The following is a 16738-nucleotide window of genomic DNA, read 5'->3' on the forward strand; positions in this document are numbered from 1 at the left end:
GTTTAATGTTTATGTATGTAAGCCCAATCATATAAAGATGCCCGTGATAAATAGTCAACAGTTAACAACACATAAAAGAAAGCCCAACATTCAAGAATGGTCAAGAAACGAAAGTTAAGAGATGAAAGTCAAGCAACACTGAAATATAAGCAAAGACGTGGGAGATAGAAAATCTGATCATGGACATGCTAGAACGTGGGTAGTGGGAAGTGGTTATCATGACGCCAGAAGATAGCAGTTATGATTTGAATCATAGATGATTCGAATCATAGATGATTCAAATCATTTCCCTCAAAAGAAGCACGAAAGTTACGCTGAACTTGAAGTATAAATACAAGAAGGAAGATCAGAACAAGACAACAAACACAACACACAACAAACGTGCAATTTACTCTCTAGCGTAGCTTTACCTAGATTAGCTAACCCCCCTCTGGGGTTATAGTTAGCCCTTAGCCTAGAACTAGAGCATGTATTGAGTAACAAAGTTTATTCATTTTCCAATTTTTGTCGAAATTCATGGAGGTATTCATCTTCATGTTTGTCCTTTAATTGTCCAGCTTGGTTTATCTTTTATGTGTTATAGAATCTCTTAAGAAGTTTGTGACATAAGTGGGAACATTCAGCTTTAATTAATAGATTAATTATTCCGTTGATCATCTTATTATTTAATACCTATCACCTGAATTTATTCGGCGTTATAGTTTAATCCATATTTCATCTAGATGAACCAATAAAGTATATCGCCTTTGACATAAACGATAAAGAAGTAGCACTCCCCTTTCAGGCTTTAACTTTGAAAATGTATCGAGGCAGATTGTCTTTGCTTTACTAGTATATTCGATGATACCTACAAACCTACACCTCTCTATTCACCAAAGAGTCAAACAAGATCTAAGACATTAGGTTCAGCAATACTTCAGCAAAAATACATAAAATCTTTGACATTCTCTTTGACCATTGGTAGTGGTTGGACCTCTAAAACATCAGAGCTTGAGCTGATTCCCATACCTCCACTTGAGGATGCAGCATCATTGGCTTCCCCTTGGACATAAAACCGAGCACGAAACGCGGCCAAATGAGCATAATATACAGGAGGCACTGCATGTTAAAGAAAAGATCAATGACTACCACAATTAAACACACGTCTAATTAAATTATGAGGTAATAATGATACAAGGGAGAAAAGGACCGACCTATAGAGACTGAACGTGTGCATCGAGCATACCTAAAAGCATTAACAAAGAACGATCACTAAGTTCTCCAAACCACAATATAATAGACAAACACCCATAAATTACGAATAAGAAAAGCTTACGTGTAACACAAGCTGTAAGTAAAGAGTTGTAGAAGATCAGGAGAGAAGTGGTTCTCGTCACAAAGGACATGATAGTGGGTAGGTTTGCTAGTACCCTAATAAGACCAAACAGGGATGAAGTTACCGTCGGTTGCCAGTAATACGAAAGAAGAAATCAAATACAGATCATGAGATCAAGAGCAAAGAGTAGAAATAGATTTACTTACATGAACAGCAGCATGACTACAAAGGTAGAAATCATACTGAGAAGGATGGCAAATTTTGGTATCAACAACAGTCCCTGAGTACAAAAAAAATAAAAATAATTAAGCATATTTCCATTTACTATGTAAAAGTACGGTAAGCCGAAAATAACAGGATTTACAGAGAGAAAGAGACCAGCAAGAACATTGCCACACTTTTTTTCTCCCCCGTTATCCTCCACAGAGAAAAGCCGTGTATGATGCCGTTTTTGCACCACTATGAAAGTCACAGAAGGGCTATAATTCTCTTTCAACGATTTGCAGGCCTAGAGAAAGCATGAGAAACTGTTAATATTCCAAAACACAATATATGGCATAACTGATGCAACTATATTTGCACAGAAGTTCAAGAAACATACCTTTCTTATGCGAGCCAACTCTTCAGAGAGAACATTCAAGAATTCACCCTCACTCACACCATCTCTGCCACAGCCCAAGAAGTTTAAAAAAAACCAAAGTTATACAAGGTGTTAACGATATGTAACAAATAGGTACCTGTAGAAGATAATTCTAAGTGGTAGATTCCCTTCATTAGACTTCTGAAACGACTCAAGTAGCTCCCTGTAAAATAGATCAAATAATGTAAGCATTATCACTAGATTCATACAAACAAAGAACTTGAAAGATAGAATATTTACTTGACCATGATGAAAAGATCATGTATAATCTCTTTTCTATGAGATTGAGCTGAAACTAAGGCTTTGTATTTTACGTTACAAGGCCAATCCATTGAGGCCACAACCTGCAATGTCGGAAAACCATAAGTAGTAAACTTACTGGCAAAGATTAACCAAATTTAGAAGAAAATAACAATGAAGCATAAACATACAGCTGAAATTGAAGGTGCAGAGTCCTCTCCTGGCTGTGGATGTGTAACATCGGCACCAAAGATAATAGTACGCTCTTCAGAGACAAGAGGTATGTGTTGATTATCAGCATCCAGCAGTACAGTGTTCCTTCCACCAATCTAAAACCCAAAATTAATATTAGCTAAATTCATAACACTTAACTAATTCAAAGTCAACTTTCTTTTTAATGGACGGGAATGTCTCTAAGTAAACTTTAACACACAACCTTGACATTTATCTTCAGAGCAAGATTCCTCAAATATGACCACTGAAGTTCCACTGCCTTGTTTGATTGACAGCATTGGGAAACTATGCCAAGCTCCGTGTCACATAGTCGCTTAATTTCGCCTATAATAATATGAAATCATATTAGCGTTTTTCAAGCTGATTAAGCATTTATTAATAACTAAAAGAATAACTGTACCATAACATCTTTGAGAATCAGGCAATATTATAACTAGAAGTTGAAGCTGTCTCCCATCAGATATTTTAGAACTAGACTGTTCATAAACATCACGCAGTGTTCCCATAACATTGTTCGGGTCCTCAACTCTTTCAATAAGCGGCTCTCTAGGAACCTAGCAAAAGCACGCCCATAAAATGCTTACAGCAACTAGCAAATGATTATGCATCCACAGAAAATTGGTACAAGATATATACCATTCCCATTGTTCTGAGCACTTTAAGCAATTCAGCTCGAAAGTTGACCATAGTTTCTAATGTCATACGTCTTGAGAAGCTTATAAAAGACCAGAACTCCAAAGTTGCACCTTCTCGAAATCTCTGAAGACACACGTGTACGTGAATACATGCATGTATGCTCATTAAAATTATCAATCATTTATGATACCTGATTAGACATGGTCCATTGCCCCACTGAAGGATCGAGCGTTGCTCCTGGTATGGGGCCATTATATAAGAGCTAAACAAGAAGTTAAAAAGATATGAGCCACAAAATGAAGAAAAAGAAATCATCATTAACTACTAAATTCCATACTCACCTTTGGTGGTGGCAATATTCGAGCCCCAACTGATGTTCGATTATTACTGATTTCAAGTCCAAACTTCTTGACTAAATCATCTTCGTTATAATTGTTTTGCTCAACCATCTAGAACAACCATAACACAATTAGATATGCCACAAAAGTTGATAAATCCTATACGGGTATAGACAGCACACGAGGACCCTACCTTCATAATACTGTCAGCTCTTATTGATGGATGAACAGCAGTTTCCCTCAAGAGCGTAGACACCGCTCTATCACTCAATTTTTTTAAATATCTTTGGCCTTCAACTATTTTACAGACCTAGTACATCATTGAACATTTTGTTTACCTTGGTGGAACATGATTATGGGCAATACATAGTTCTAGAAAGTACAAATACCTCCATTGGCAACCATATAGTATTTTTACTACTTCCCACTTCAAGACAAGGTAGAGAGGGGTACTGGAGCTTACGATACTTCTGTCCAAAATATTCAGCAACAGTCTGTTCCTTATCACATCTGCTAAACCTAAAGGTTGAAGAAAACATAACAAATCATAAATTTTCAATAAATGCACAATGCATATAATGCTATTCAAAGGGAAATTTACCTACAAAGTTTTGACAATGGGTTTCTCAATATTCAAAAGCAGGTATGGCTTAAGAACCATACATGCAAGTAGTTGCAAAATCCAGCTTCCATAAAATGATTGATCAACCGTCGATGTAAATTCAAACTAAAAAGCCAACATAACAGGCTTGATCGATTCCCAAATAATTACTCGCATATCATATTATTTACATTAGAAACTTTAATGAATTTCTCTTCGTAAAAAGACCCTTTATTGGGATTCACACAAGCAACACCCGTAGGTACATACTAGGGTGCTTATTGGTCGAGCCGAGCCCGAACTCTTGTTAGTTGGGCTTGTGTTCATTCAAGATTATTCGAACTCGAGCCGAGCTCGAAACTTGAAGAACCGAGATGTGACCGAGCCGAGCTTGCATGACAATTAAGAGTACTTACTTCAAGGCGTTTGATGATTCACTTGATAGCCCTACAACCTTATAGCGTCTGTGTGCAACCATCCTATGAGTGACTTCTACAGTGACTCCCTTTAAAACTTTCTTAACCTGTATATGGCACAAAGATCAGAGTCGCACAACCTTTATCAGTCTCGCAATAATACACCATCTAAACAAAATGTTGAATCACCATTCACCAACAATTAATTTGGCAAAATAATTTGAATTTCACCTTCCTACGATCATCGTCATTTAGGGGTTCTTCAGATAAACGAATTCCACAATTTTCAGAAAGGAAGCCAATCACAGTACTGGGTTTGAAGAATGCTCTTGCTGAGGTATCTGTTATGAAAAGCAACATTCAAATAAGAAAATAGATGAAGCCACAACTTCAATGAAGCCCTGGCTTCAGCCAAATCATCAACAACAAAGGAATATAATTATGAACACACTGAACGTACCTATATTAAGGGAAAGACCCATCATAGTGGGTCGAAGACTCTGATAAAAACCTTTCCAGAACTCCAAACCTTCCTCGAGATCACCATAACCCAAATCATAGCTAAAGAGAGATCTACTTATGGGAGTGTAGCTGCAGGATAGAAAAAAGGATGCCTCCATCAAATTCGAGTGATTACTTTGGAAAAGTAAGTTAAAGAAAACAGAAACATACTTCTTTAAATTTATTGTGGATCTGAGGACAACATCAAAAACTTGGATGATCTCTTGTGAAAATCCAAATTGTTCACCCAATGAATTTTCTTGAAGAAGACCACGGTTCACTTCAGCATTATATGTGATTGTTACTTCGAAGGTCCGCTCCCTCCTATATTCAAATGAAGCAAATCTGTCAGCACAAATGAGTCCTATGCACATGTATGGAAAATGAATTGCAAGATGAACGAGTATATATACTTTGGAGGTCCATCATCTACCAGAGTAACTGTAAATTCTTTTGAACCAAGCTGCAACTTTTGTGTTGTGTACAAGCCCTTCATTCCATCATAAGCTGGTTTGAGGTTACTGAAGTTATTGTTGTCTTTGAGAAGTTGAATCATTACACTCTTATTAAGTTTTTTTGATGGGATTTCTGGCACAATTTTTACCTAAGGATGACAAAACAAGCTTAGTTCAAGATCACTTCTAAAAGGAAAATATGAAACAGTATGCAACATATTACATATGCACATAACTTAGATAAACTTAGTACCTTAAAAGACTACAACCATCAAACTCGTATAAGCTAGACAAGGACATTAAAGCAAATCGATAGAAGACTCTTTTCAGGATTCATACTACCTCAAGGGACAAACATTGTGTATTTAAGTCAATTCACTACCCTATTCCACTTTTTCAAGATTTACTTGTTCCCTTTTACTAGGTGAAGCCCCTGAGGCAATGCATGAAGTGAGTTGCTCAAAACACCGAGTTAAAAAGAGTGCTTAATTCATGCATACAAACATGAATAACGAAAGCTTGCTCTTCCCTCACCTTCCTTTCCTCCTCCTTCCCACTCCTGCCTTTCCTCCCTTACCCTCCATCCTTGCTAATTTAGAGAAAGTGTAAAAAACTAACAGGCAACAATATGCTACTTTTCAAAAGCAAAAAAATTATGAAATTCATTTAGCAGTAAGAGAAGATGAACTTTGTTTTAAATTGTGGTACAAGACAGCATATGTGACACTTATCTATACCCCACCCTTAAGGCTTAAAGGTACAAAAAAGTACACAAAAATATACAATATATATTCCACCTTTGTATGTACATGAAGCACACAAAAACTATAGCAATCAAAATGCATGTGATCTTTAATCCTTAGCAAATCTGTTTCTGTATCATGTCAAAATCCATTACACATTCACTGTAAATCACCTCACATAAATAGTGTAAAATTGTCTCGCAAGTCATAGTGACCCTAGCTCCCTCGTATGTAAATGCCTACTACATGTCAATGATGCATAGTCTTCTCCTAATTATGAATTGGAATACCACAAGAACTTCTAAAAAACACATCCTATTTCACAACTTTTGTCACACTATCATATTTAAAAAGAATATATGAACAGTTAATTGTGTACAATACACTCTTTGTATAGAGAATCTAGTATCAACTATTCCACGAATACGCAATCAATCTTAGTACTCCTTACTCTAAAATTCACGGAAAAAATCAATGCATGCAAAATCTTATATCAAAAACAGTAAACTCATCCAGATTCACCAAGGAAAATCCACAAAAAAGAATCCAAAAAAAGCCATAACCCTAATCTGAAGAAACCACGTCAGATGATCAGCCAAACTCAAAAAGAAGATCATAATAATCCAAAATAAGGGTTTAACATTTCCAAAAGCAGTACAAGAATACAAGAATACAAGAAAGATCAACACAAACTGGAGTACAATAATAATTTACTTAAAACACTAAAAAAGAATTAAGTAATCAATCACTAAAGTAATATTAGCAAGAATTAATATAAGGAAAGAGAAGTAGGTTAGTGTAATCACATCATAACGGTGAAGCTCCCTTTCAACGACGAAGTTGACGAGAAAATGATTTGTCGTGATTTCACGAGGTGTCCCTATCTTCCCGAAACCCGGCCTCATCGGAAGTTTAAGCGATTCTTCAGACAACGACGACGACGATAACGATAACGCCAAGTTGCTCATATTATCGTTCAGCGATCCCCTCGCCGACTTCCAATCTTCTGTCGTCAATGTCGGCAAATTCAATGATCGCGGTCCACCGCCTCTTCTTCCACCTCCTCTTCCGCCATAATTGTCTCCTCTACCTCCATAATCACCATCATTACCACCTCGTCTTCCTCCATAACCGCCGTCGTTACCACCTCTTCTTCCGCCATGATCGCCGTCGTAACCAGCTCTTCTTCCGCCATAACCGCCGTCGTAACCACCTCTTCTTCCGCCATAAACGCCGTCGTAACCACCTCTTCTTCCGACATAACCGCCATCGTAACCACCTCCTCTTCCGGCATAATCGCCGTCGAAACGACGACCTCTTCCGCCATAATCGCCGTCATAATTACCTCCTCTTTCGCGATAACCTCCATCGTAACCACCTCCTCTTCCGCCATGACCACCACCTCGAGCACCATAACCGCTATCGGAATCACCTCTACCTCTACTAGCATAACCAGCGCGACCTCGACCTCCGGAGTAACCGCCTCTTTCCGACATTGTCGCGTAAAATGGTAGCTAAAGAGTAGATAGGAAGAAGTCGTGCAACGTCAACTGGTCAATGGTGAAAGACTGCGAGAGCGAAAGGGTTTAGTAAATTAGTATGAAGAAGGAGAGAGAATGAGAATGAGAATGAGAATGAGAAGAGAATTTATAGTGTGATTAAGATTAGAAAGGTGAAAAGTGTGTGGGGTGGGAAGAATTGTTGTCCTGGTTTCAATTACCCAGGAATTTGTTATTGTAATAACGGAGGGTAATCAACTAATCATGAGAATCATTTTCTTATTCGTTACGCAAACACAGAGTGTGTATACGAGTACGATTATGGAATAGGGAGATTGGAGGGATAGCAAACAGCACGTAATATGTTATTACAATTTACAACTTAGGAACTTACTATTGTCATATTGTGTAATATTTGCTCCTTTTTTTTTTTATCTATTCATTTCACTTTGATAAAAGATTAAGTACAAATTTAACATAAACTGAAAAATGAGAGAAGAAAAGTAAAAATAGGTTAAAATTTTAGTTTATTTTTGTTTTGTTCAATAAATTAGTTTTCAGGCCCGTGCATTGCACGTTATTATATTTTTGCAAAAAAAAAATTAATATTGTTGACTTTTTGTTGATGTGAAATGAGATTTTTCAACACAAATGTTATATAATTTCTCCATTCTTTTTCTATTGTAAAAATTACCACTTTGAATAATTTCATCTATTCGAATCACTTCACTTTTGGTTAAAAAAAACAACTATAGTTGACAACATCATCTTTACTTTATGTTAATTAAACCATCATTAATTACTTAAATTGCCTCATAAAGTTGCGTTTACTTTATTAAGGATTTAGTTATCTCCTACTCTAGTTTAACCCTCTATGCTAAACTATCCTTTTTTTTTATTTTCTTACAAACCATACTCAAACTCATTGTTGCAGTAGAAAAAGACTGAAAAAAGTTTGTCGTTATACTTTAATTTTTAGATTTGTTATTGTGGTATATAAATTTTATTTTTTAATGTTCAATTGAATATTGTAGCTAAGTCTATTATTAAATAATATCTCAATAATTGGCATGACGAACAATAATTAACACATTTTTTTTACATGAAATATACCTAAATTATTCTTTAAGAAAGTAGACTGTAAAAATTTAGTAGATGCATGACAGAAAGAATAGAGAAAAAATATTAGTCTCAACCATAACTTCAACATTTAATTATTAGCACATAAACACTAACGCATATAGAATAGAAGATGGGAAAGCAAAAAAGAAGATCATAATGATGGTATTATGAATAAAATAAATTAAATATAAAACTAATCTCTATTAATATTCGAAAATACTATTTAAGAGAAAAAATATATTCATCAATCTTGACCATATCAATACTTATCAAACTTTCCCTTTTTTTATGATATGCGACATCAAATAGTCTAGAAACTCAAACCTTGATTTCCCAATTAGTTTTAGTAGAATTAAGTTCATTGAGAAAAGAATAAGATCTCACATATAGATATATGAAAAATTTAAACATAAATAATTATTTATACAACAAATATTTTAGAAATAAAATAATTAGTCAATTGCATACTACCTCTGCAATGTCGTTGACAAACTTTCATTTGATTCTTCGTAATGTCATCATGGTATGTTATAGGTTCAAAACTATAAGTTTGTATTTTTTATCTTTATATAACTCAATTTTTAAAAGTATGATTTTGAAAAGTATAATTGTTATTGTTACATATAATATGCTATTTTTATAGTTAAATTTATATATTTAAAATAAATAATAAATAATATTGCGTTATTATTTATCTAAATAAATATATTTTCATAAGTTGTAAAATTATATTGTACTACATCCGTTTCCTAAAGATCTTCATTGTTACTGATCCTACAGATACCAAGGAGGATCCATTTGTGTTTGTTATGTGGTGGGTAAAGTAGGAGAGAGAAAGGGGTTAAGATAAATAAACAAATAAAAAGGTGTTAAAGTAGGAGAGAGAAAGGGAGTAAAATTGAATTAATAATGTAATGGTGGAACATATGATAGGGACATGAGAGAGTAAAATAGATAAAAATTTCTAAATAAGGAATAAAGTAGAAGAGGGATGATCTTTTGGAAACGCACTTAAACGGAAAGAGGGAAGATCTTTAGGAAATGGAGGGAGTATATGGAACTTATTTCAAAACATATATATTTCAAACACTCTCGATGGTAAAAAATTATAATATTGCGAATTATGTAGAAATGGCTATATTCAATTATATAGTTGCATTATTTAGGTTGTTTATTCAAAATCAGAGTGTAATCTTCACTTATAAAAACACCTTATATATATTTTTAAAAATAAAAATTAAAAAGAATGACATGTCAGGCTTAGGTGGAGTTCTCTATAATATTCTAAGGTTTTTTAGAAAATCATACTCTTATTTTTTCATCATATCGCTATAGATGTTAATTTTTGTTGTAACAACAAAATTTCATTTATAAGTTTTGTTGGAATACTAAATTGTTTTGGTTCAGTTTAGTAAGGTTGATGTTTGGATCCTCTAAAGTTCTAAAAGAACTCTACAATGTAGAGTTTGAGAAATATCAACTATTGAATAAAAAATTAATAGCTCATATATTATCTTTCCGAAACCCACACTATTTTTTCTCATCAAAATCCACCCCCTTATCCCCCCCCCCCTCGCCAATAAATGCTCTTGATTTTAAAGTGTATTTGGTTTATATACAACTCTATCTTGTAGAATTTTATTAAAAATCTAGAGGAGCCGAACTCGTAAGACTGAGGTTTTGAAAATAATATGTTTAATCATGTAAGTTGAGCCTATCATAAAATGTTATAGTCATATAGAGTACACCGTAGTTATAACTATTGTTATGTTTATCTAGAATAATGACTAAATAATGCATTACCATTCATCTAGTTAAATAAATTTTTATGAGTTATAAAACTATATTGTAAATTAGTCTTATTTTGAAGTATATTTCAAGCACTATCAAATGGTGAAAAATGATAATGTTTTGAATTAGGTAGCAAAAATTATATCCAATTTATATAATATAATAATTTAGTTTTTTATATTCAAAACGAAACTCTAATTTCTCGTTATCCAAAACTCCTTTATATTTTTAAATATATGTAGGACTCTGTTTCTAAAAATATTTAAAATAAAATTAATGACATGAAAATCCTACGTGGTGCTCTTTATTTCATACGTTGTAGAACTATATTGTAAATGGATCTTATTTCGAAACATATTTTGTGCACTGTCCAATAGCACAAAAATTATAATATTCCAAATTGCGTAGCAAAAGTTATACACAATTTACATAATATAATAATTTAGATTTTTCATGCAAAATCAAACTCTAATTTTAGCTTATCTAGAACTTCTTATGTGTATTTTAAATCTATGTAGAACTATAATTTTTTAAAATATTTAAAATATAAAAATTTATGACATGACCATCCTACATGGCGCTCTCTATTTCATAAGTTGTAGAACTATATTATAAATGGATCTTATTTCAGAGCATATTTCGAACGCTATCCAATGGAACAAAAATTATAATATTCCTAATTACATAGCAAAAGTTAATACATAATTTACATTATATAATAATTTAAGTTGTTCATGCAAAATCAAACTCTAATTTTAGCTTAACTAGAACTCCTTATATGTATTTAAATTAGAACTCTATTTTTGTAAAAGAGTTCTCGTTATCCAAAACTCCTTTATATGTATTTAAATATATGTAGGACTCTATTCTTTAAAATATTTAAAATAGAAATTGATGACATGACAATCCTATGTGGCGTCTCTGTTTCATAAGTTGTAGAACTATATTGTAAATGAATCTTATTTCGGAGTATATATCGAGCACTATCCAATGGAACAAAAATTATAATATTTCAAATTATGTATCAAAAGTTGTACACAATTTACATAATATACTTCCTCCGTTTTTTAAAGATCTTCCTTCTTACTGTTCCTACAGATACCAAGGAGGATCCACTTGTGTGGGGTGGGTAAAGTAGGAGAGAGAAAGTGGCTAAGATAAATAAACAAATAAAAAGGGGTTAAGGTAGGAGAGAGAAAGGGAGTAAAATTGAAGTAATAATGTAATGGTGGCCCATATGATAGGGACATGAGAGGGTAAAAAAGGGGGAAAAATTCCAAATAAGGAATAAAGTAAAAGATGGAAGATCTTTTGAAAACGCACTTAAACGGAAAGATGGAAGACCTTTAGAAAACAGAGGGAGTAACAATTTAGGTTGTTTATGCAAAATTAAACTCTAATTTTAGCTTATCTAGAATTTCTTATGTGTATTAAATCTATGTAGAACTCTATTTTTTAAAATATTTAAAATAAAAATTAATGGTATGATAATCTTACGTGGCGCTCTCTATTTCATAAGTTGTAGAACCATATTGTAAATGGATCTTATTTCAGAGCATATTTCGAGTACTATCCAATGGAACAAAAATTATAATATTCCGATTTACATAGCAAAATTTATACATAATATAAAATTTTAGTTGTTCATGCAAAATCAAACTCTAAATTTAGCTTATCTAGAACTTCTTTTGTGTACAAATCTATGTAGAACTCTATTTTTAAAAGTATTTAAAATAAAAATGAATGACATGACAATCCTACGTGGTGCTCTCTATTTCATAAGTTGTAGAACTATATTGTAAGTGGATCGTATTTCAGAGCATATTTCAAGCACTATCCAATGGAACAAAAATTATAATAGTTTGAATTACGTAGCAAAAGTTATACACAATTTACATCATATAATAATTTAGGTTGTTCATGCAAAATCAAACTATAATTCTAGCTTATCTAGATTCCTCGTGTGTATTTAAATCTATGTAGAACTCTATTTTTGTAAAAGATTAAAATAATATTTCATGACATGACAATCCTACGCGGCGTGTTCTATGGTCTTGAAATCTTTAGGAGCTCCCTATGCTCCCGAAAATTTCCTCATATATATATATATATATATATAATATATATATATATATATATATATATATATATATATATATATATATGTATGTATATTCTTCAAACCCTGTTATGGAGTTTTTAGTCTTTGTTGTGGAGATCTCCTTCTACCCTATGGGAGTTGTGAGTAGGGTTTTTTTATTTTTATATATGAGAGATTGTTATCATTGGTTGAAGTTTGAAACTCAACATGAAGGTATTAGAATCTCGGATGCGGTTTACATGGCTAGATCAAGAATGCTCTTCCAAAACTATGTTAGAATGATAGACTTCCTCATCAGTAGTTGCTTCATTCAGCAAATACAAGGAGGGTGCGATGTATTGCTCGATCTGGTTCATTGTAGTTTCTTCGAAGTCGAATTTGATTTAAGCTTGTTTAATTATATCTTGTTTTTCTTTAATATTTATTGTAGATGTTGTTTGGCCTTTAATTAATGAAATTTCTTTTTCAAAAAAAGCTCTTAATCTCCCTTAATCCAAATTAACTAACCTAAACCTAATTCAAACCCTAACCCTAATCCCTTAATCTAATACCCTAACCACCTAACAACCACCCCTCCCCCTCCCCCGGCCCTTACCCCTTACCCTTTCCCCCCCACTGCCCAACCACCCTTGCAGCCTCCTTCGCTACCACCCCCGAAGTTTGCTAGAAATTTAACCTTTTGCATGCGTCAGACTCCCTCGAATTTTACAAAAACAATAAAAAAGAAAACAAATTCAAGTCTTAAGTGGCCTATAAATTTAACCTCTTGCATGCCATAGTCTTGGATGGAGTTTTGAATTATCAACCCGACTCCAAGAATCTCAACTATTTTTTTCAACATTATTGCATAGTCTTTACTCAAGACTCTCCTTTAAACTCCTAATATTTGTACCCTAAGAAGATACGTGAAAGTTAGGATTATTCATGTCAATTTTCCTTTTAAATTACAATAAAAAAAATTGTTTGAAAATATATGCCGCAATTGATAGTAACAACTAAAATAATAAATATTTATCTTGACATATTACTCCCTCCGTCTTTGTTTCATTGCTATATTTTGTTCTTTACGAGTGTCTCTTTTTAGTTGCTACATTTACAAATATACTACATATAATATATTGGACCCACTTACTTTTTACATACTCACCCAATTAAACCCATTTATTACCAACCTAACCTTAGTTATGACACCCCCCCCCCCTTAAATCACACCAAATCCGGTATAATTATTCCCTCCAAAACCCTAATCATCCAACGCCTCACTTTTCTCTCTCTCTCCCCCTCTGACGTCTCTCTTTATCTTTAACTCTCCTTTTTCTCTCTCTTCTTATTCCTCAAATTCTTTAATCTAGGGTTTGACACTTCGAATCTCTCCAAAAAAAAAACCTTAAGATTAATAATCTTTGAGTTCTTGCGATTATTTTTGAAAAAAAAAATTTGTATTTTTGAGTTCGTTTGGGTTTTGGGTCCCGTAATCTTCTGGATTTGTCCATGGATGAGTTGACGCCAAACTCGAAGAAGCGTCTCTTTGAGATGCTTGATGAGTTTGATTATGAAGCGAAAATAGCGAGGGTTGCAAAAAATAAGGCCGATGTTGGGAATTTTTGTTGGTCTTGTGGTGCTCTTTCCAAAAAAAAAAAAACCACCAGATCTAGTGATTTGTGGTCCAAAAAACGCAAAAAAAAAGTGATCACCTGAAGGTTTCGATTCATGGCGATCTTACCTCTTATGATTTGAAAGCCATCAAGAAATGATGGTCCAAAGTCCCCTTAATTTTGTTGCGGAAGATAGGTCCACTCCTTAGCTCTATCCTCTGTTTTCAATTTTTAATTGATTTTTTTTTTTTTGAATGATCTACTCCCGAAAATAAATTGAGGTTTAAAATGATAGAGGAGGGAGCGATAAAAAAGGAAAAGCTTATACAGATTGGGCCATCAATCCAACTACATATTTAGCCATCTAAACAAGTTGCAAGTAAATGTAGACCAATATTAGAAGCTCCTCGTGGGACTTTGGAATCTTCAAATTGAAGCTTAAGACTGAAAAAACATACCCCAAACTCGAAATTTACAGTGTCAAAATATTTCTGTTTAAAATTTGATTAGATTTAGGTCAAGGGGAACAACCCTCCATTAACCACCCCAAGCAAATATAACCTACTTAGGCCCATTAACCAACCCCACTTAGATGCAAGAAAATCATTTGTCAAGGAAGTATCATTCCCATATCTATGATAATATTTCAATTTATCTAATCATCAATTACATTTTCTTCATCATAAATTTTTGTTACCATAAACATTAACATGAATTTTTTTTTTCCTTTTGTAACAGGTACACAAGTAGATTTTTTTTGACTTGGGAAAAAAAAAATCAAGGACAAATGTAAGGACTTGAACTTTGATAGAAGTTATCATTAAGTACTTGAACTTGATAGAAGCTATCATTCAAGTATTTGAACTTTGATAGAGATAACTTCTTGTTATAACGGACGTGAGAGAGAAACAAATATTGAATGCAAAAACAATAAAATCAGACAACAGATTTACGTAGTTCACCAATTTGGCTACATCCACGGCAGAGAGAGGGAGAATACTTTATTATGAGAAGAAACCAGATTACAGAGAGAACAGAGTGTTTTTCGTAGTCAAAACCCTAAGATATAAATAAACTATTTATACCCCCGTTCAGAAAATGCATTTCCGTGTTATCGGGCAGCCGCCCGATCGGGTCGGGCGACATCTGCCCGGTCGGGTCGGGCGACATCCGCCCGGTCGGGGGTTTTTACTTCTTCCAGACTTCGTTGCGCGCCCGGTCGGGCGAGATCGCCCGAGTCGTTGTTCGGTGTCTCGACCGATCGGGCAAACTCTTTTTCACTCCAATTCTCAGCGCAGTTGCGGGCCCGATCGGGCGGCCTCGCCCTACCCGATCGGGCGGTACCCCGAAACCCACTTTTGACGCATTTCGTCTAACACATTCAAGGCATAACTTCTACAAATCTCCACCTTGACTTGAATCCTCTCACAATAACCAGAAAATCAGATGCATTGATCACAACGCCCAGAATCTCCCAAACACCAGATTTGTCCCAAAAAGACAACCAGACCAGATTAGTCCCTAAGGACCCCAGAATTGCCCAAGAGGGCAACTAACAATCACGAATATTTAGTAAGTCCAAACAATGTTGAAACTTACTCTGCGGAACCGGCTTGGTGAACATATCAGCAGGATTATCAGCAGTTCCTACCTTTTTCACCTTAATCCTTGTCTCACTCCTCATAAAATGATATCTGACATCAATATGCTTAGTCCTCTCATGATGGACTTGATCCTTTGCCAGACATATTGCACTTAAACTGTCACAGTACACAGTTGCCTGATCATGATATAGACCCAAATCACTGATTAAACCCTTTAACCAAATCCCCTCCTTAGCTGCTTCTGTCAGAGCCATATACTCCGTCTCAGTAGTAGACAAAGTCACGGTAGGCTGCAAAGTTGCTTTCCAACTTACCACAGAACCACCAAGAGTAAATACATATCCAGTCATAGATCTTCTACCATCCACATTCCAGCATAATCAGAATCAGAATATCCTGCAACTAAGCAGGCCATATCACCTCCATAAATGAGACCAATATCTGACGTACCTCTAAGATACCGAAAGATACTCTTGACTGCTTGCCAATGCTCCTTACCAGGATCACCCATGAACCTACTAACCACACTGACTGCATGTGCAAGATCCGGCCTAGTGCAAACCATAGCATACATCAGACTCCCTACTGCACTAGCATACGGAACCCGACTCATGTACTCCTTCTCCTCAGCCGACTTAGGTGCAAAAGCCACAGACAAATGACTATTTGAAGCACTTGGAGTATTTATAGGTTTTGTTGTTCACATGCCAAACCTTGACAATATCTTCTCAATGTAACCCTTCTGTGACAAGAAAAGTTTCTTCTGAGTCCTTTCCCTATAAATTTCCATCCCCAAAATCTTCATTGCTGCACCCAAATCCTTCATTTCAAATTCAACATTGAGAAGTTCCTTCAATTTCTGAACGTCTGACTTGTTCCTGCCAGCTATCAATATATCATCCACATA

At 34.5% G+C, this 16738-nt stretch overlaps 1 protein-coding gene across 1 annotated transcript; it reads right to left on the reverse strand.

The window, feature by feature from the left end:
- Positions 1-759: 759 nt before the first annotated feature.
- On the reverse strand, positions 760-7725 carry LOC104903598 (protein argonaute PNH1). The gene is made up of 22 exons (XM_010691664.3): positions 6926-7725; positions 5335-5525; positions 5093-5245; positions 4881-5011; positions 4652-4761; positions 4421-4527; positions 3793-3922; positions 3597-3713; positions 3407-3514; positions 3256-3327; positions 3066-3188; positions 2830-2983; positions 2632-2753; positions 2387-2524; positions 2196-2299; positions 2053-2118; positions 1917-1980; positions 1694-1823; positions 1522-1595; positions 1316-1410; positions 1194-1225; positions 760-1098 (listed from the first exon to the last, which is right to left on the reverse strand). The coding sequence occupies exons 1-22, from the start codon at positions 7613-7615 to the stop codon at positions 917-919; spliced, it is 3093 nt and encodes a 1030-aa protein (XP_010689966.2). The 5' UTR covers positions 7616-7725; the 3' UTR covers positions 760-916.
- Between the last annotated feature and the right edge of the window lie 9013 nt (positions 7726-16738).

The sequence above is a fragment of the Beta vulgaris genome, chromosome 9 (genome assembly GCF_026745355.1).
Source record: "Beta vulgaris subsp. vulgaris cultivar EL10 chromosome 9, EL10.2, whole genome shotgun sequence".
In the NCBI taxonomy this organism is placed as follows: Eukaryota; Viridiplantae; Streptophyta; class Magnoliopsida; order Caryophyllales; family Amaranthaceae; genus Beta; species Beta vulgaris.